This window comes from Bos mutus, chromosome 10, assembly GCF_027580195.1.
Source record: "Bos mutus isolate GX-2022 chromosome 10, NWIPB_WYAK_1.1, whole genome shotgun sequence".
Classification (NCBI taxonomy): Eukaryota; Metazoa; Chordata; class Mammalia; order Artiodactyla; family Bovidae; genus Bos; species Bos mutus.
In genome coordinates, this window is record NC_091626.1 from 96,409,673 (window position 1) to 96,430,162 (window position 20,490).

General features: G+C 46.4%; 1 protein-coding gene across 1 annotated transcript in view; it reads right to left on the reverse strand.

Annotated features, from left to right (window-relative positions):
* NRXN3 (neurexin 3) overlaps positions 1-20,490 on the reverse strand; it is a 1,738,078-nt gene that overhangs the window by 1,693,569 nt on the left and 24,019 nt on the right. Inside the window, 1 exon segment of the mRNA XM_070378549.1 lies at positions 5,470-5,487. Coding sequence (XP_070234650.1) covers positions 5,470-5,487 — 18 coding nt within the window.

Below are 20,490 nucleotides of genomic sequence, written 5' to 3' on the forward strand. Positions count from 1 at the left end.
TATTTGTTGTCCCCATTTTACAGATGAGGAATGTAGGGTCCACAAACGAAAAGTTACCTGAACAGGCCATGCTGTGCTGGGATAGAGACAGGGTGTCAACCTGCCTCTGGCTCCAAGCCTATGCCCTAAGCCAGAGGTGACAAACTTCCTCTGTAAAGGGCCAGATGGTAAATCTTTTAGGTTCTGCAGCTCAGAGAGCTGTGTCTACATCATAGCAGCTCCCCTCTGCTTTTGCAAAGCAGCTACAGACAATACAGAAATGAACAAGTGGGCCTATGTTCCAAAAAACTTTGTAAACACTGACATTCGAATTTTATAAAAGTTTTGCATCACTAATTCTTCTTCTTCTGATTGCTTCCAACTATTTAAAAAGTGAAAAATCACCCTCAACTCAAAGGCCATATGAAAGCAGGGAGCTATCTTGCCTCACATACATGAGAAGGGCCCAAACAGTGACCTGTGCAGACCACGTGGTGGATCAGCGTCCATTCTCTTTTCTTTCCCTAACCTTCTTCTTCTTAGCTCCTATCAACCCAGAAAGTGGATATTTTGCTCTGTCCCCAGCAGATGAAACCAGGAATAGGGCTTTAGCAAAAAGAGTACTGCACTCTCCTTAATAAATACGGCCCTGTTGGTCCCAAGGAGACTGGGGATTTTAGGTCAGTGTCTCTCCAGCGCTAACAGGCAGACCCCAGGGACCTTGGTCAAACGCAGAGGTCTAGGGAGAGGCCTGAGATCCTGCCTTTCTAATGGGCTCCTGGGTGAGGCTAATGCTACTGGGTCTGTGGGTCAGGTCTCCTCTAGGAGCAGCCAGCTTTGACAGCAAACCCTCTGTGTCCATAAACACAAGTCAGCTGTGTCAGGCACTGTCTTCTGTGAACAGCGCCCCTCAGGCCAGATGAGGGACTCCCTGGAGACATAGCAGGGTTCAGGACAAGTCAGCAGATTCCCTCTCCGAGGGCAGCAGTGAGATGACTTAAATGGGAGGAGGAAGACAAGGAGGGGCAGAGATCCAGAGCATGCACAGGGAGGCCTGAGCACAAGCCGTCAGCTGCTTCCGGCCATAGCTGACCACGGTCCCCCCAGCCCCAGGCAGACAGGTGCCCCTCCTCCCGCACCTGCCAGGGTTCTGATGGACCGAGGCAAGAGGCCTATTTCCCTCATCAGGCCTCTGAATAACTAGGGCACTTCCACAAGGTCACCGTCATTCATTTAAATTCCAGCTCTAATCAGCAGGCTGAGCTGGAGAAATTATCCCTTCGGAGCAGAGATGCTGTCAGTGAAGCACTATAAACAGCGGCCCCCCCGCCAGAGCCCCCCGCCTGCCCCAGGGAGGGAGAGGACCCGAGGGGGTCTCCCATCCACAGGCCCCAGCCCTGCTTCCTGCCTCCGAGGTCCTCCGTCCACCCCGTCTTCTTCCTCGCCTCCAAAGCACTTCCTCTCCCCTTGGCAGAGAGTTCTGGAACACACAGGAAGGGGGGAGAGGACTGAGAGTTTGGCAGAGCTGGGAGGGCAGCTCAAAAACAAACCCTATCGGCCAGGAGCATGGGATCAGCATCTGATAGGAATCCCTTCAGGGCCCCAGATGGGGTACGTGGCCTCGGAGATGTCCCCTTCCCCTCCCTGGGCCTGCGTCTCCTCCTCTGAAAAGTGAGAGTTGCAGTCCTTAGACAGGATGCCCTTGGAGCTCCAACGTGTCTCGAGACCCTGCAGACCCACAATGCCCCGGTGCTTGTGGCCATACTTTCTGCTCGAGAAATATTTCCAAGGCCCTCCTATGGTGCCATGCTCCACCGAGCAGAGTTGGGAATGCAAAAACGCCCAAGATGCACACAGCTCTGCCTTGAAAATACCAGAGTTTTTAAAGAAGAAGGCGCAGGCTTTGGAGACAGACAGATCTGAGATCCTGGTTGGTCCCGGCAACTGGCGACTGTGACCAGTTACTGGACCTCTCTGCGTCTCCTTGTCCTCTTCTGGAGTGTGGATCCCGACCCAGAGGGGCTGATGTGAAGAGTCAACCAGAGAATGCATGGCAGGCATCAGAGCTGCGGGTCCCTCCCCTCCTTCCGGTCAGCGCACCACAAGCACCTCTTGCCACTTCGTTATCTTGAACCTCCCTCCCAAGGACTAGGAGGAGGGGCTGTGCATTTTCCCATATGGAAGTCCATCTGAATACCGCCTGCCTCTTTCTCCTACCAGGACACTATCGCTGAGTCCCCAGCCCATCTCCCAGACCTTAGGAGAAGTGCCAGGCCCCTTCTCCAGCTGTATTTTACAGGAGGGTTACTTCTAACCAATCTCCTCATCATGTAGAATTAATCAATTAATCAATCGTCCCTTTACAGTCTTCCAGCGGCCCCTGGATAAATAGTTACATTAGGTCATAAAATCCCCAATTTGTCTTCCTGAGGGGAAGGGGAAAAAAAAAAAAGAAACTCAGAGAACCACTAAAGGCCTCTCGTTTGAGAGCCGCAGCCCCACTGGCTCCAGATTGCTTGGCCGGGAGCGCCGAGAGGTGGGAGGCGGCCCGCTGACCTCAGCCAGGGCTGGGCAGTGCAGGTTGCCTCCTGCCACCTCAAGGGCCGCAGGGAAGTTTCTGGACCGGCGATTTGCTTCAGGCTCAGAAACCACACATACACACACACAAGGCCAAAGGTCAGTGAGGAGACAAAATGGGCAATCCGCTCTTGATGCCTCAAGGGCAGAATGGAGAAGGGTCAGAATTAGGCTGGAATCCCCCACTTGGCCAAGGGACTCGGCTCAGGACCTCACCTCCTGGCCTCAACTCCCTCAACAGAAAAACGGGGCTCAGGCAGTGTGCCTCGGAGGGTTTTCAAGAGAGCAAGACGAGATAGTGGCCGTGAGGCTGAGATAGTGCGGTGTTGTGCTGGCGATCGCCGCTATTTCTAAGGTAGGCTCATGGGTGACCTCTGCCCCTTTGGAGAGATGGAGGGGGCACCTATGGGTCCACGGCATTTCACCCCACCAGGGCCAGTGTGGCACCTCCTGTGAGAATTAGGGAAAGGTGCCCCTGGGTCAGAGGCTGCCCTCTGGGTGCACGCGTGGCAAAACGCAGGTTGGGGTTTGGCCTCCACGCATTACCTGAGCAGGGAGCCGCTACACAGGACATAAGACACACAGGTCTAGGTGAAGACCCTGGGTCATCTCTGCCGTGAACCAGGAAGAGAAGGGGTTCAGCCAAATGGCACTCAAAAAATTTTGGTGTTGGGCTTACTCCCTCATTTGAAGTATCCTAGAAAACATCAGCTTAGCAGAGAGACAGACCTCCCTGGACCCCCCTCTTTAAATTAGCAACTTCATTTTTACCTGCTTCATTTTTTTCCACAGCGCTTATTACCCACCACGTGATACAATAGATATGCTGATATATATATATATATACATGTACATATATACTATACACACACATATTTTTAGTTGCCTGTGCTGTGCTGTGCTTAGTCGCTTCAGTCGTGTCCAACTCTTTGCAACCCCATGGACTCCAGCCTGCCAGGCTCCTCTGTCCGTGGGGATTCTCCAGGCAAGAATACTGGAGTGGGTTGCCATGCCCTCCTCCAGGGGATCTTTCCAACCCAGGGATGGAACCCAGGTTTCCCTCAATGCAGGTGGATTCTTTACCATCTGACCCACCAGGGAAGCCCATGAGTACTGGAGTGGGTAGCCTATCCCTTCTCCAGGGGATCCTCTGGACCCAGGAATTGAACCGGAGTCTCTTGCATTGCAGGCAGATTCTTTACCAGCTGAGCTACCAGGGAAGCCTTTCAGTTCTTTGTCTTCCCCTATCTATAGATACTTTTACTATAGTATCTATAGTAAAAGATATATGAGGACAGGGATGAGCTTCTGTTTTGCTCACTTTTTCATCTCTAGTGCCTAGAACAGTGCCTGGTACATTGTAGGTTCTTGATAAATATTAGCTCAGTGAATGGCTGAATTAAAATATTATTATATAGAATAAATTAAATGATATCTTCCTAGAAAATTCTGTCCTGCGCTCTGGTTCAAACTCTGCTTATTTTCAAAGGTGAGTGACAGGCAGACGACAACAGAGGCAGGGAAGCCCTGTGTATTTGCTAGGGATGACAGTATTACCCTTTTATGTTGTGTAAGATGGCACGGAGACCAATGGTCAGAAACTCCACTTAAGTCTGGGTGATTCTTTTACATATTCAAAATCAATAAAGGATAAAGTCCTTTGGAAAGGGTGCTACAGATAAAGTCACATTACCTCTGAGCAAAAATAAATGATAGTCCTATTAGGAAGTACTTACGAGATCTTCAAGTGAAGAAATTCAGGGATGAGACCCCACATGTTCCAATGGAGTATGCATGGCTTTGCAGTCTGAAAGCCCCAAGTTCAAACTCCAGTCCTCTGACAAGCCCTATGATCTTGGACAAGCTGCTTAACCTATCAGGCCCTATATTTCCTTCACATTAAAATGTATTTAACAATACTCCTCCTCTATTGATGCTATGAGAATTAAATGTTAAAAAGATTAAATAAGAAAATATATGTGAAAATACCTAAGAAAGATGATACCTGCTTCTTATTTGGTAGGGTTATTCTTCTTAACCCAAAGTTCTATACCATTTAGTGTGGTGGGAAACCATCAGAAGTCACCTGATCATCTATCATCTACAGATAGATATTTATGGATATCACCTGATATCTATCATCTATCTATAAATGGTTGTTCCTCTCCTATGAGTCTATGTTTGTGTGTACATATACATCTGTCTATAAACACACATTGCCTACAATTAGGACTCTGGATGAATATTCATTTGTCCATTGACGAAAATGACAAGACTCATTATTCTTTCTTCTATTTTTCATTCATTTATTCTTTTTTTTTTTAAACAGGGAACATGTACTAGTTATATAACCATTAGAAAAAAATATTGCTTTTTCCATTGTGGAAAAGTAAAGTCAATTCTTAGAATATAAAGAAAGAAACCTTCTTTTACCCACATTGTATTTTCCATGCTACGTATGTCATATTTTCAACCTTTAACCACTTAAAGCTATAAGATAGTAGCTTAAAGATAAGTAGATTTTTGAAGACAAGGCAAAAATGCTTACTAAATTGGAGAATACATATCCTAATAATATATTTTTAAAATATTTTCAAAAAATGCTCAATTTCCACTTCTTTTCTTCACCCAGAAATATTAATCAGAAGATAGTAATTGTATAAGTATGGGAACCACATTCCTTTGGTTTGAAAATGGTTCTTCAAAGCCAATACAAATTCATCAATTTGTAGCCAATACAAATTCATCAAGACGTGAAGGCACGTCTCATAAACCTAAATCAATGAAAATGCAACGTGTTCAGATTTTTGCTCTGTGTAGAGTCCCTAGAAAAAGGTCTCACTCAGAGTCAAACCATGCACAATCTGGCAGAGGGGAAATTTCCACAGCAGCTGTGCAAACACAAAGACTCACCTGGACCTTGACTGACATCTGTGGCAGCATTTTCAAAGGGAGGGAAACAGAGAGGCGAGAAAGAGGGAGAAAAAGAAGAGTGTTAGCAACACGCACACACAATGCAACGTGCCCTTGCATGACCATCAAGTTCATGCAAGACCCCAAAGATGCTCAGACTCTGAGCATTTAGCTCTACCTTCACCCAAAAGCCACCCATGCAAGCCGAGGGGCCAAGCTCCCTTTCCACTATGCATGTAGCAAGAGAGCTGAACTTCACATCTGTCCGGAAAGACATCCTCCAGGAATCAGATAGGGCCACAAAGAGCCAAGCAGACCGGGATCCTGCAAGAATATTGGTTAAAATATTCCGGTTGATTTCTGCATACCCACACCCAAACAGTTTTCCTCCCCTCCAGATGCAGAACACTGGACAAGAAGTCAAGCAAGGTTTCTGCACAGAGAGAAAAACAGTGATAAACCACTCCCTTAAGGAACAAAGGAAAAGAGGTATAAGAGTTAACAGCAAGTTGCAGCGTCGTTCAGCTCATAGTACTGAAGGACACAAGGTCACAAAACATTTATAATTCCCTCCCGACCCAGGATTCCCAGTGACCATTCTTCATCACAGACAGCGGTGTGTGTGTATGAGATTGCGTGTGAGTAGGTCATTTGCCACACAAATTGAAATTCTTCCTCGCCCTTTCATTTTTCTCCTTGCTTTTCACCCCATCATTAATGACAGAAATTGCCATTGGAAATCACTTCTGACAACTACAAATAAACATCCAGCTCTGGAAAGGTTGACATTTGAATTAAACCAATGAGCTTTCAAAAAATGAAGAACGGGTTCATGCCCACGATCTCCATGTACACAATCTCCTCCTCCTCCCCTCAAATGTAAAATAGAATTATGCTGGGGAAGCCCAACCCAGAGCAGCCAAAGCCTTGTTGTTAATAGAATCCCTAGACCTGACCTGGTAAGATAGCCTACGGCTCGGGAGAAGAAACGGGGCTACTTTAGGAAACCACTGGCCATCCAGGCCAACCTGGGTGACCCCCTTAAAATCACTGACAACGGTGGGTCTGGAACATCCATGGATGTTGTCTAGTTTAATTCTTTTTCATTAAGATGGAGGATGGAATACGCTGAGAGTCTTGTCCAAGGTCACACAGCTAGTTCAGGAAACAGATCCTAGGAGAGGCCCCGGATCCCGTGAATCCCACCCAATCCATACTTCATTCGACTGAAATCCAGGTCCCTCTAGGCTGCATGTGACATCAATTCAGTTTGCAAGCTCAAGTGAGCCCCGAACCCACAGGGAAGGCAGTGAGAGATTGACTCCCAGATAACCCTACAAGGGGGTCATGGATTATCCTGTGTACCTCTAACCTGTGGCTAACAGATTTGCTAAATTCCAGCAGGTTCTTTGGGCAATAGGTTCTTCAGGGCTTTTGCCCCCAGGAAAATCCAGGCACTGACCTAACCCACAGCAACAGCTGGGCATTTCTCCAGCCCACACTCTGCATTTCCTGAAGACTGTATATTCCCAATGAGACTATAGAGAGCTCTGAATCATTCCTCAGCCACACCCCCTTCCAGGTTTTCTGGTGAGTTGTTAGATTCAGGGGTGGAGTAGCAGCAAAGAGGAAGAGCCAAAATAGAAGAGGTGGGAAGGGAAACATGCTGCATAAATAACTAAGCAAGGTCATTAACTATGACTGATGGACTGCCTAGAACAGTGGTCATTAGAATACCCCGTCATTAAACAGGATATCCAACTATTTCAATGTGGTAGAGTTCAGTGGGGAAAGGGTCAGCACTGTTATTCATAGAAACACACTCTCTGGGGACACCAAGACCCAAGGGAGATAGGATACCTTGGAGCCCCAAAGTTCATTCAACACTAAATTGCCTATTTGGGCACTATAGTTACAACCCTAAATTACAGAGACAGATAGTCCAAGTTCAGATCCTGACCCACTCGATGACCTTGGGTCAATCATTGAACTTCTGAGTTGTTTTCTTCAGTTATAAAATGGGAAGATAACACAGCCTCCCCATGTAAGTGTTACTAGAATTAAAAGAGATTAAATACTTGTAAACCACTTAACTCAGGACAAGGCAAACATTGCATAAATGTTAGCTGCGCTGATTGTTATCAGTTTGAATTACCAGGGACAGAATTACCCAAAAACGTTGACCAGATGGCTCCCTGAAAACATCAAGAGACCACAGGAATTAAGGTGTATTTTGTTTAGTGATTTGGGTTCAACTTATGCTTGTGAATGAAGACCTTGCCGCAGCCCTCCCCTCCTGGATCTCTTTCCTCCCTCCCAATCTCCAGCAAGAAGTGGGTCAAAGGGGAGTTCAAAAATTCTAGGTGAGAATAAGCAGGGATCAAAACAAATGCCTTTGTTACTTCGTTTTCCCTTGTGAAGCCTTAATACGGCACACTTCTAGTCCTGCATAAAAAATACAGCATCCCTTCTTGCAAAAGAGGAGCAAGAAGGCCACCAAGAAAAACCCCTTTAGCTGTGGAGGGCGGGGGAGGTGGGCGGTCAGGGTCCAAGCTGACACCACACTGCAGGCAGCTCTAAGAATTTATGTCCAACTTGAAGAAAAGAGAGATATCGTGTCACCTGGCACCTGTTTCAAGAAGCAATGAGTGACCTGAATTTCTGCATTCGATTCTGACCAACAGAATGAAACAGCAAAGGTTTGGGCAGGCAGGGGTGGTGGTGGGAGAGGGGAATAGGGGGTGATTTTAAAGCTCAACATTCAGAAAACGAAGATCATGGCATCCGGTCCCATCACTTCATGGGAAATAGATGGGGAAACAGTGGAAACAGTGTCAGACTTTATTTTTCTGGGCTCCAAAATCACTACAGATGGTGACTGCAGCCATGAAATTAAAAGACGCTTACTCCTTGGAAGGAGAGTTATGTCCAACCTAGATAGCATATTCAAAAGCAGAGACATTACTTTGCCAACAAAGGTCCGTCTAGTCAAGGCAATGGTTTTTCCTGTGGTCATGTATGGATGTGAGAGTTGGACTGTGAAGAAGGCTGAGCACCGAAGAATTGATGCTTTTGAACTGTGGTGTTGGAGAAGACTCTTGAGAGTCCCTTGGACTGCAAGGAGATCCAACCAGGCCATTCTAAAGGAGATCAGCCCTGGGATTTCTTTGGAAGGAATGATGCTAAAGCTGTAACTCCAATACTTCGGCCACCTCATGCGAAGAGTTGACTCATTGGAAAAAGACTCTGATGCTGGGAGGGATTGGGGGCAGGAGGAGAAGGGGATGACAGAGGATGAGATGGCTGGATGGCATCACTGACTTGATGGACATGAGTTTGAGTGAACTCCGGGAGTTGGTGATGGACAGGGAGGCCTGGCATGCTGCAATTCATGGGGTCGCAAAGAGTCGGGCACGACTGAGCGACTGAACTGAACTGAACTGAGAACCTCAACAGTATCCATCTGTTACATGGTCCATCCAGCATCCTTTCCTCCTCCTTTTTGTAACAAGTCCCAACTGTCTTCTGGGAAACCTCGTTTCCCACCCTTAATCCCTGTGGTTTGGTAAAAGATGACCCCCACCCCCATCCAGGGTAGGCATGCCATTCAGGCCAGATCATAGGAATTAGCAGAGGGAGAAGGGGTCCACAGCTGAGTTACTGGGATTCAGGCTCAGGCTCTTCAGGTGGCGTGGACTTTGTGCCAGTTAGAGCTTTCTGCGCTTGTTCCTTACCTGTAAAGTGGGTGTGACGATAGTTCCTACTTCCCAGGATTATGATGTGCAGCTCAGATCAGCGCTTAGCCTGCAGAAAGCCCTCAGTCAGTGTCAGCTGGTAATACTACTACCTTCAAGGGTATTTTATTTTTAAAGCAACAAACTTTTCTGTGGACACACAGCAAGGAAGGTTGATCTTGGAACAGCTGGGGCATCAAATTCCATGCCTTGCTCCTGCCCCACTTCCAAGGTGATCATCACCAAAGCCCCGCTGTCCGTCATTGCTGTGGGTCACAGCCTGGAGTCTGTGTGTGAAGGAGTAACATGGGGCCCCGGGACGAATCAGAGGAAATATACATATATGTAAATATGTGTATCTCAGTTTTTTTGGTAGATAAAAAGTGGGGGCAAATGGCTGCAGAGAAGACAGATGACAACCAGATGAGATCGCTCTAGGAAAGGTGGCATCCTCTCCCGTCCCAGTACCTCCTAGGTTGCCTCCTGCTGTTTTATTTCCTCACACTGCTGGGCCTGTAGTTTTCCAGAGCACTACTGCATTTAAATCTATATTCTATTTTCTCTTCTAGAAAATAGGTCAGACCCAAGGCAGAGTTCACCAGGTGGGGTCCCAGGAGGTTTGGCTGGGCCACGCCTCCAGGAACCTGGCTGGGCAGTCTGCCCCATGCTCCCCAAAGCTCCTCCAGGGGCCTGGGGTGGGAGGTTGGGAGGTATAAAAGCAGCAAGTGGGGGAATCTTGGACTTTCACTCTTGAAATGACCTAGCCCAAATGAGAGGTGAGGTGGGAGGGCTCCCCCCACCCCCATCGAGCTATTTTCTGCAACAGCAGCAGATGGAGGGTCCTTTCATTCCCCTACCTGGTTACAAGAACCTGAGCTCCCCAAACTGCAGGAAATTGTTTCCTTTGAACTTTAAAATAACCATGCTGAGCATATGCACTTGTAGCTGAGATTATTGTTGAATACGCAATAAGCGTCCGTGGGGGCACTGAGTAGAGGTGGGCCTGGCCTCATTTATTTCTTCCCTGGTTGTGATGCCAAAGAGAGTGGGTGAAGGGCAGCGGTGGCTTTCAAATCCTTCCTCTCCTGTGCCTCGCCCATCCCTGGTTTGAGCATGGCACCCCAAACAGAGGTGGCCCCAGGCTGGAACAGGATCCTTTTCATCAAGATCCCCTGCCCCCAACTATTTCTCAAGCACCTGCTACCCACCAAAGTCAGTTTGAGTGCTAAAGCTTGGAAGACAGGAGACAGGCCAACCTTCAGCGCTCTTGTCAAACAGCAGAAGTAACTAACATGAATTGAGGCGGTCCTGCCTACAGCCTATGAATTTGTTATTCTTCTGCCTGCCTGAACAGTCTTTGTCAGACATGGGTAAGACTATTCCTCACTTTCTTCAGATATCAGTTCAAATGTTACTTCTTAGAAGGATTTTCTTTAACCACCTTCTCTAAAATAGGAAGCCTCCTCTTCCATTTATGTTTTTCTTTTTTTTATGGCACTAATCACCAGCCGAGCGCCAAAGAATTGATGCTTTTGAACTGTAGTGCTGGAGAAGACTCTTGAGAGTCCCCTGGACTGCAAGGAGACCAAACCACTCAATCCCAAAGGAAATAAGCCCTGAATATTCATTGAAAGGACTGATGCTGAAGCTCCAATACTTTGGCCACCTGATGCGAAGAGCTGACTAATTGGAACAGACCTTGATGCTGGGAAAGATTGAGGGCAGGAGAAGGGGATGACAGGATAAGATAGTTGGATGACATCATTGACTCACTGGACACGAATTTGAGCAAACTCAGGGAGATAGTTAAAGACAGGGAAGCCTGGCGTGCTGCAGTCCATGGTGTCGCAAAGAGTTGGACACAACTTAGCAACTGAACAACAACAACAACTATTTGACATTATAGGATGGGTCTGTTTTTATTGTTTATATCTCCCTTAAGATATAAGCTTCATGAGAGCTATATTATCTATTTCATTCACTACTTATGTCCCAAGTGTTTAAGGAGGATCTGATCTACAATACGTGCTTGCAATATGCCTTGAATGGTGACTGCTGCTACTGCTGCTAAGTCACTCCAGTCATGTCTGACTCTGTGTGACCCCATAGACAGCAGCCCACCAGGCTCCCCCGTCCCTGGGATTCTCCAGGCAAGAACACTGGAGTGGGTTGCCATTTCCTTCTCCAATGCATGAAAGTGAAAAGTCAAAGTAGAGTCGCTCAGTCGTGTCCGACACTTAGCGACCCCATGGACTGCAGCCTACCAGGCTCCTCCGTCCATGGGATTTTCTAGGCAAAAGTACTGGAGTGGGGTGCCATTGCCTTCTCCATGAATGGTGACTAGATCATCTCAATTGATACAACTCACTGAGATAGATACTATTGGTATCTTCATTTACACTTGAGAAAATTGAGGCTCAGAGAAGTTAAGGTATGTGCCTATGGATAAAAAGACAGAGCAGGGACTGGACTCTGGTTCTGTTTTAATGCTCTTACACTGTTAAGAGCACTGTTTTCTTCCATATTGGCCTCATTATCAGGTGAATTGTCTCCATATAGTAACAAAGATGGAACTTGGCAATTCTAGAGAAAAGAGAGCAGCCTATTTCCTGGTGCATGTGTGCTCAGTCACTTCAGTCGTGTCTGACTCTTTGTGACCCCACAGACTGTAGCCCACCAGGCTCCTCTGCCCATGGGGACTCTCCAGGCGAGAATACTGGAGTGGGTTGTCATGCTTTCCTCCAGGGGATCTTCTCAACCCAGGGATCAAAATGGCATCTCTTCTGTCTCCTGCATTGGCAAGCAGGTTCTTTACCACTAGCGCCACCTGGGAATCTATTTCCTGGTAATTCTAGTAAAATTCCCTGGGAAGACTGTCATTGATTTGGTTTAGGTCACATGTCCATTCCTGAGCCAATTGCTGTGTCCAGCGTCACACGTCAGAGGATGAATTTCAGGATAAAATGGGATAATGCCTGTCTGTCCCTGGCACAAAGCAATACTAATCATAATAAAGTTCACATTCATTGAGGATTCTCTGTATACTGGGTTGTGTCCTAAGTGCTTGATACACATCTTATGTTCCAACCCTAACAGGTAGGAACATTATTCATCCCATTTTACAGATAAGGAAACTAAGACCCAGTGAAGAGGCTCCATCATTTATTCATATCTCTCATACTCAGAGTGCCACATCAGAAGAGAATCAACCTCTATTTCTGAATACAAGAACAAACCAGGATAGGTACCATCTAACCTATCAAGGTATAAATTAGGGATAAGAGTATTGGGTATCTCACAAGAGTGAGCAAAAGGCATAGCCCAGGTAGAAGGAAGGGTCAAGTGCAGTATGACCACAGGCCTGGACAGCTGGAGTTCCTGCCGGGGCTGCACACTTTATAGGGGCCTGCTCTGGCCCTTCTGCAGCCACAGCCCACCCCAGAACTGAGACATCTACAGGGCCAGCTGGACTCCCTGCCTCTGGAACCAGCAACACCTGCCGTGAGCCTCCTTGTAGAGAACACTCAGGTACTCTGAACCCTTTGCCCAAATTGCCCCAAATCCACGTGGGCCTCTTTCCTGGGTCCATTCTCCCAAAAGCAGAGCCATTCACTGATGCATATACTCTCATGTCAAGAAACAGCCAATGGGAAGCCATCTGCAGAAGCTGTGGACTTCTATTGGCTGGGGCACCCACATAGTGCACAAGGGTCTTTGCAGTGCTGGCAGTGGAGAGAAGGGAGGCTGACCACTGGGTGTCCATGTGTATTCTTATCCCAGGCCCACCAATATTGGGCAGGGTTTCAACTCAGGATTACAACCAACTTAACATTAGGATAAAAAAAAAATTGTTAAGGTAAAGACAGCATCTCCCCAATAGCCTATCTTTTCTCGCCCCTGGAGAGAATGAGCATAAGCGTCTTCCCTCCGTTTCAGGAATAAATATACAGAAGGTTTTTTTGTTTTTTGTGTTTTTTTTAGGTTGAGAGCTAAAGCAAACTTCCAGCAGCGAAGAGGCTGGGTTTCCTGCGTCCTGGGGCTCTTTCCGGCTCTCAGTGTCTGAGCTCTTCAAACACAGGAAGAGTTGTCTTTCCACAAAAGGCCAGGTGGTGTTAGCTTCATCCCCGACACAGTGCCCACTTATCCGCCTTTGTAGAAGACGGAGCCCTGGTGCTGTTTGCTTTTGTTCTTTGCTGCTAATAACTCCAGATTGCAAGATGGAGCGCAGGGGTAGCTGCTGTGTCCGGTGCTAGCCTGCCTGGGAAGGCAGAGGCAGGAAGAGGAGGAGGATGCGAGGCAGGAAGGAAGAAGGAGGGCCCTCCCCTGGGCCAGGTCACGGCTGCGCCCCGTAGGGGCCGCCACACCTTGTAGAGGCTGCGGCTTGAGGAGCCCGAGCTTGACTGACAGGTGGGAAGAGAGGGAATTTCCTCGTTATAGAGACAACGGGAGATCAAACAGAGGTTTGTTCTTTATGTGTGTGTGTGTGTGTGTGTGTGTGTGTGTTTTAATGCTTTAAAGGTTCTGAGTGCAGACATGGGGGTAAAGCCATCTGGGGTTTAAATCCTGTCTTTGCTATCTGTTATTCCAAATATTTTTGTTCAGGATCTTACTGTACCTTCCTCTTCAGCCACGTGGGAATAATGGCAGTCAACTCAGTTCTGCTAGAAGCACCCATGCATGCCTAAAAGTCATGTGCTATGCAATATCACGCAGTTAGGAACCACAGGGCTTATAGGGAAAATAGGATTAGGGCCCAGTGCCCCCAAACTTCATCAGCGACACCTAAGGAAGGATAGGAACCCGCTTTACATGTGTTAAATGGTTAAGGAATGCGTAAATAATACAGTGAGTATAGCACTTGGAAAACACCTGGGGTTGCTTCTGGAAATGGGAAGCTTGAAAGTCGCTTTGAAGTAATGCCAGAAGGGTCACCGCAGATTGGACAGGAAGTTGTAACCCCAGATGTGGAGGGGCGTGGCTCATAACACCCCTGGTAACTGAAGCAGCTGGCACAGGTTGAGGTGTTTGCATTCATACACAACTCAGATCAGCGGGCTGCAGTTTTCTGCCTTCACCTCGAGTTTCTCATGGGCAAAATCATGCATAAGCAAAAGCAAAATTATTATGCTCAAATCGTTCCCTAATATATCAATCGCGTTGGAACAAATTTGCATTTTCAAAACAAGCATTATAGCAGAACTGACTGTACTTAATTTAAATGACTGTTATGAAGACCAAATGAGATGATCCATACAAAATGCTCAGCACAACAGCACAATGCCAGGCACAGGGTAAACATCAATAAACACTTACTGACACTACGGTTACTCATGTCCCTGCTGGCTTGTTGATACCTCCCCTGGTAAACTGATAGTATCAGACTGAGCGTCTATCCAGTCAGCCTTGCAACAAAGGGCATCTCTAGCTAACGCCTACTCCCCACCTGAGATCAAGAGGTTGTAGGCTCCCACCTAACAAGACATGCATTTTAGAAAAGTCCTCATATCAGATGGACACTGCTAGAGACAGGATTCAAATGCCAGCTACTTAGGTAAAGAAACAGTTGCTGTCCTCCCCAAATGAGGAAGACCCACAGGGAGAAGAATACCCACTTGGGTCTCTGAGAACACCAGGAAATCAAAGGAGTAACTGACCCACATGAGAGGACAGCCCATCATCTGGCAGGACAGAGAAGAGTGGATCCAGGAGGGGAAGAAATAAGTCAATTCTCATGTGAGAAAAACAACCTAGGTGCAGACATTTTCAATCTCCCTGCCTCCTGCAGAGAGGAGAGGGGTTCAAAGGCAGGTTCTAGAGCAAGGGGTGGAGAAGGCAATGGCACCCCACTCCAGTACTCTTGCCTGGAAAATCCCATGGATGGAGGAGCCTGGTAGGCTGCAGTCCATGGGGTTGGACAGAGTCAGACACGACTGAGCAACTTCACTTTCACTTTTCACTTTCATGCACTGGAGAAGGCAATGGCAACCCACTCCAGTTTCTTGCCTGGAGAATCTCAGGGACGGGGGAGCCTGGTGGGCTGCCGTCTATGGGGTCGCACAGAGTCAGACACGACTGAAGCAACTTAGCAGCAGCAGCAGCAGCAGAACCAGAGGGCTTTCCAGGTGGCTCAGACAGTAAAGAATCTGCCTGCAGTGCAGGAGAGCCAGGTTTGATCCCTGGGCCGGGAAGTTCCCCTGGAGAAGGGAATGGTAGCCCATTCCAGCATTCTTGCCTGGAGAACTCCGTGGACAGAGGAGCCTGGTGGGCTACAGTCCATGGGGTCGCAAAGAGTCAGACACAACTGAGTGACTAACACTTTCACTTTTCTAGTGCCAGAAAGACTTGATTGAAAATCTTGGCTCCTCCACACACCATGTATATGAGGTCAAGCATGTTAACTAAACCTGAGCCTCAATTTCCCTACCTATCAAATGGGAAGAACCTATTTATCTTGTAGGACTGATGTTAGGGTTGATGGGGTGTCTGGCACTGAGGAAATACTAATCAGCGCTGGTTAATCACAATTACTACATTTCTTCACAATGGCAATTTCCATGAGACAGGATTTGCCCTCTTTCTCAGAATTCCTTGCTCTCTGGAAAGACTAACTCCTTGGGGCATATGCCAAACTGAAGAAACTGTCTAGAAGAAGCAAGGGTTTCGGTGGAGGTGAGTTCTGCAAACTCTGCAATTCAAAGACCCTTGCAAGGGGGCTCTGTAAGCTCTTGTAGGGGTCGCTGTGTAGAATGTGGGAAAGAGCCCTGTGTTTAGAATCAGCAGTCTTGGATTTTTTTTTTGTTTTCCTAATTTTTTATTGTGATAAAATACACATAAGTTACCAACTTAACCATTTTTAAGTGCAAAGTTCAGGGGCATAAGGTGCATTCATACTGTGTAACCGTCTCCCATTTCCAGACCTTGTCATCTTGCAGAACTGAAAGCTTTTACCCATTAAACAATTGTCAATTCCTCCTACCCCATCCCCTGGCAATGCCATTCTACTTTCTGTCTTTAGGAATCTGACTATCCTAGTAACTTCATATGAGCGGAACCATGCAGTATTTGTTCTCTTATCACTGGGTTATTTCACTTGGTACTCTGTCCTCAAGCTTCATCCATGTGTGGCATGTGTCAGAATCTCCTTCCTTTCAAGATTGAAGAATACCCCACTGTTTACGCAGTTCCCCCCTTATCAATGTGGGCAACTATCAAGAACCCCGAGAGGATGCTCAAAACTGCAAATAGTACTAAACCCTATATATACTATGTTTTTTTCCTATACGTAAATACATACCTATGATAAAGTTTAATGTATAAATTAGGCACAGTAAGAGATTAACAATAAGTAATAATAAAATAGGAAAATTATATTGTGATAAAAGTCATGTGACTGCGATGTTTCTCTTTCTCCCAAAATCTTACTGGTTATGGTGTAAGATGATAAAATGCCCACATGATGAGCTGAAGTGAGGTGGATGATATAGGCACTGTGATGCACCATTGGGCTACCTCTGACCCTCTGGTGATGTGTCAGAAGAAGGATCATCTGCTTAGGATGATCCTAGATCATTGATGACGCCGATGGCTGGATGTCAGGATCAGATGATATCAATGGTTGGGGATTACAGGTGGGACAGAGCAGGATGGCAGATACTACTCAGAACAACATACAATTTAACCCTTATGGAATTGTCTGTTTTATGAATTTTCCATTTCATATTTTTTGACCATGGTTGATTACGAGCAACTAAAACCATGGAAAGCAAAACTATGGGTAAGGGGGGACAACTTACTGTACACTATATTTTGTTTAGAAGCCCTGGTTTTGAGCCCTGAGTTTCCAGCCTACTACCAGCTGTTATGATCTTGGGCAGCTCACAGCCTCTCCAAACCTCAGCTTTCCCATCTATAACATGCAGAAATAATGACACCAATTATGTGACTAGGTTGCAGTGAGGTTGACCTAATGTGACCTAAATGGGGAAGCATTTTGTACACAATAAAGTGCTATGCCATTCATCTAGTCTCTCCAGAAACATTAATTAAACGGCAATTCCTTACTAGCCCCTAATCTAGATTCTGGTATCGAAAAGATTAAGTAGAGTCCCTGTTCACAGTGATATTACACCAGACATTTTAAAAGAAGACAAACGCAGGGATCGTCATTCATTATGATGACGAAATGAAATGATGAAAGTCGCTCAGCTGTGTCCGACCCTCTGCGACCCCATGGGCTGTAGCCCACCAGGCTCCTCTGTCCATGAAATTCTCCAGACAAGAATACTGGAGTGGGTAGCCATTCCCTCCTCCAGGGGATCTTCTGGACCCAGGGATCGAAGCTGGGTCTCTCATTATAATCCTTGCTATTTACTGAAGGCCTCCTACGTATCAGGTACCTGCAGCAGAGTTGTAGGTATATGACTTCATTTAGTCCTACTGTGGATCCTGTTGTTATTCCCACTTACAGACAAGGAAACCAAAGCTCAGAGAAGTTAATATCCCCAAGTCCACTTAAGCCATCAGTTGTAGCCATGATGTGAACTCAGATTTCTCTGAATTTAAAGCCCTTTTTCTCCCCACAGTACCACTCATCCATCCCCCATTATTTCTTCCCTCACTGATCTGACCACTCAAATCTATCACCCTATAAGACACAGGGGCAAATTTCAAGAAATTAGTGTGGAAAAATGATGGAAACTGCTGACTATACCCAATATCTGTTGCTGGGCAGGATCTCAGGACCCATATTTCAGAGAAAGAAATATGAATTGGGGCAATATATCCAAAACTGAATTCCATAAAAATACAACAACCAGTGAGATGTGAATAGGAGTTTCTTGCCAAAAAAAAAAAAAAAACCAATCTGTGGTTAAATAAATTTAGAAAACAGTGAGATAAAGAAAGGTAATCAAATATCTGAACACCAAGACTTCAGAAAGCCTCACCTACACCACTGTGAAGTCTGAGAGGGGATATTGTACAGTTTTCCCAATGTTTTGGGTAGACTGGACACGTTTCCTTCTATAAAAGACCTGGGAACATGTCACAGAACATAGTTTGAGAAAGGCTGGCTTTGCAGCTTTCAGAACAGCTGGGAAGCCTTTCAATTCATCACAAGTCTTTATCCTCACCCTTTGCGTCCCCATCGTGAGCCTTAGAATCTGGTTCTGTTTGAAATAGCTAACATTTATCGACCACTTACTACATGCCAGACACCGACTTAGGCACTAGAGACTGAAAATAACTGCCGGGGTTGCAGTTATAGTAAATCTAATAAACCAAGAGAGTGTATAAGCACGATAGTGTGGCCATACATGGCCATCTATTATCGAACTTCACATTAATGGGGGATTAGGGGTTGACAGAGAATGCTTCAAAGGTTTTTGCTGGAGAAACCTTGAAGTGGCCCTCAGAGGATAAACAGTAACAATTAAGTGGAGAGAAATCTTGTAACAACATTTTACCAAAACTGGCCATTGGTCAGGTTGATATCCCCGAAGGATGGGCTCCGTGCAAGGCATATAGTCCTCTGAAAAGACCGGAAGTGTTGAGCTAAAATTCCAACTTTGCTATTTATTATGTGACCTTGGATAGGTTACTTAAACTTCATCTGTAAGATGGGGATCAGTACATCAATTTCAGAGTTGTCAAGAAGATCAAAAGAGGCAATTGTATGTAATAATACAACGCCTAATGACCTGCCTGGCACAGTGCTTAGCTCAGTTTCGTCCAATTGGTGACATCCTGGAGTAATGTGTTAAGAGTCTGAGGCTGCTGCATATGGGCTTAGAGAGAAAAGAGGGTCATGACTGATTAGCAGTTTCTGCCATTGACTTGAGAAGGAGGGGGTCACAAATTGGCTCAAGTTAGCTGGAGACTTTCAACCGAGTGCTTTCCCAAGGGTCCTTGCCCTCAAAAAGGAGTTTCTAACGACCTGGGGGACCTCAGAAGAAAGCAAGCAGCCCTCACAGAAGGCTTTCTCACTATTAGCCCCTGTCAGCTCTTCTGCTTTCCCATATAGCCTTCATACTCTTTTCATTTTCAGAGAATGACCAAGGTTGAGCTTTTGCCTATGTCAAGCAAGGGTGTGCTGTGATGTGAAACTAGTACAGTATCTGCTCTGAACTTAAAAATTTTTTTGAGTCTGAAAAACATGCACATAGTCTACTAATGAGTACCAGTCCCCTTCTAAAGAGCTCGGCAGGATTGTGCAGGCCATTCAAGAGAGAACTCAGAAACCTGGGTAAAGGGCATTCCACTGCCAGGAAGTACAGAGATGGAGCAAGAACAGAGCGAGCCCCTAGAGGGAAATCCACATGTACATATTGATAATACACTTACTGTGTTATAATTATTATTAATCACCATTTTTATCTTGTAACTTCTGTGGTACTACAGTTTAAAAAATAAAAAACAGTAAAAACATTAAAATCTGATGGTTTCAGAGAGAACAGCGTAAAGGAGCCACACTAAATCTTAGAAGTGGAAGAGTTCCAGGATGTCAAGTAGATCCATCCCTGTTATTTTACAAGTTCATTCCACTGACACGTGTTCACTGCACAGATCCATAGCCAAGCAACTGTGCTAGGCACTGGGGTGACGGCTGGTGAACAAAACAGATGTGGGTCTTGCACTCTTAAAGTCTAGGAGGGGAGATGGGCCACAAATAACCAAACAGACATTTAGCTATTTATCATTATGATCAGTGCCCTAATTACCATCCTTATGGGTCCTTTGATGCTCAGATGAGAGGAGACCCAAGACAGGGGATCTGCCGTGTCCACTCAGCTAGACAGTGTTGAAGCTGAAACTGAATTCAGGTCATCTGCCTCCCCTGTCACTGTGGTCCCCACTGGGCCACAGCGGGGGGGACCGGTGCCCTGATAGGAGTCTGGGAGAAGGATCCGGGACTAAGAGATGGTGGTGGGAAGCTGGGGCAGAGAAGCAAGTGGCCTCTTCTCTGCAGCTTTCACAGAAGAACAAGAGCGGGGAGCCTGCAGACTTCACTGTCTTCCCAGACACTCCCTCACGCAAGGCAGCCGTGGAAGATGCTTCAGCTACCCTCAGGTGAGGGCCGGGACACTAGAGCATTCAACAGTCAGGACGATGAAGAGGACAGAGGAATGCCTCCTCCAAAACCCATTAGAAAGGGCAGAGAATGGGAAGTGTAGACCCACCGCGGAGGCTGATCGCCAAGCTTTCTGCTGCACTTTGCTTGAGAATTAATCACACAAATCCCTTGATAAATCCGAGGCCGTTATTAGACAACACTAATAGCCCCCTTCAA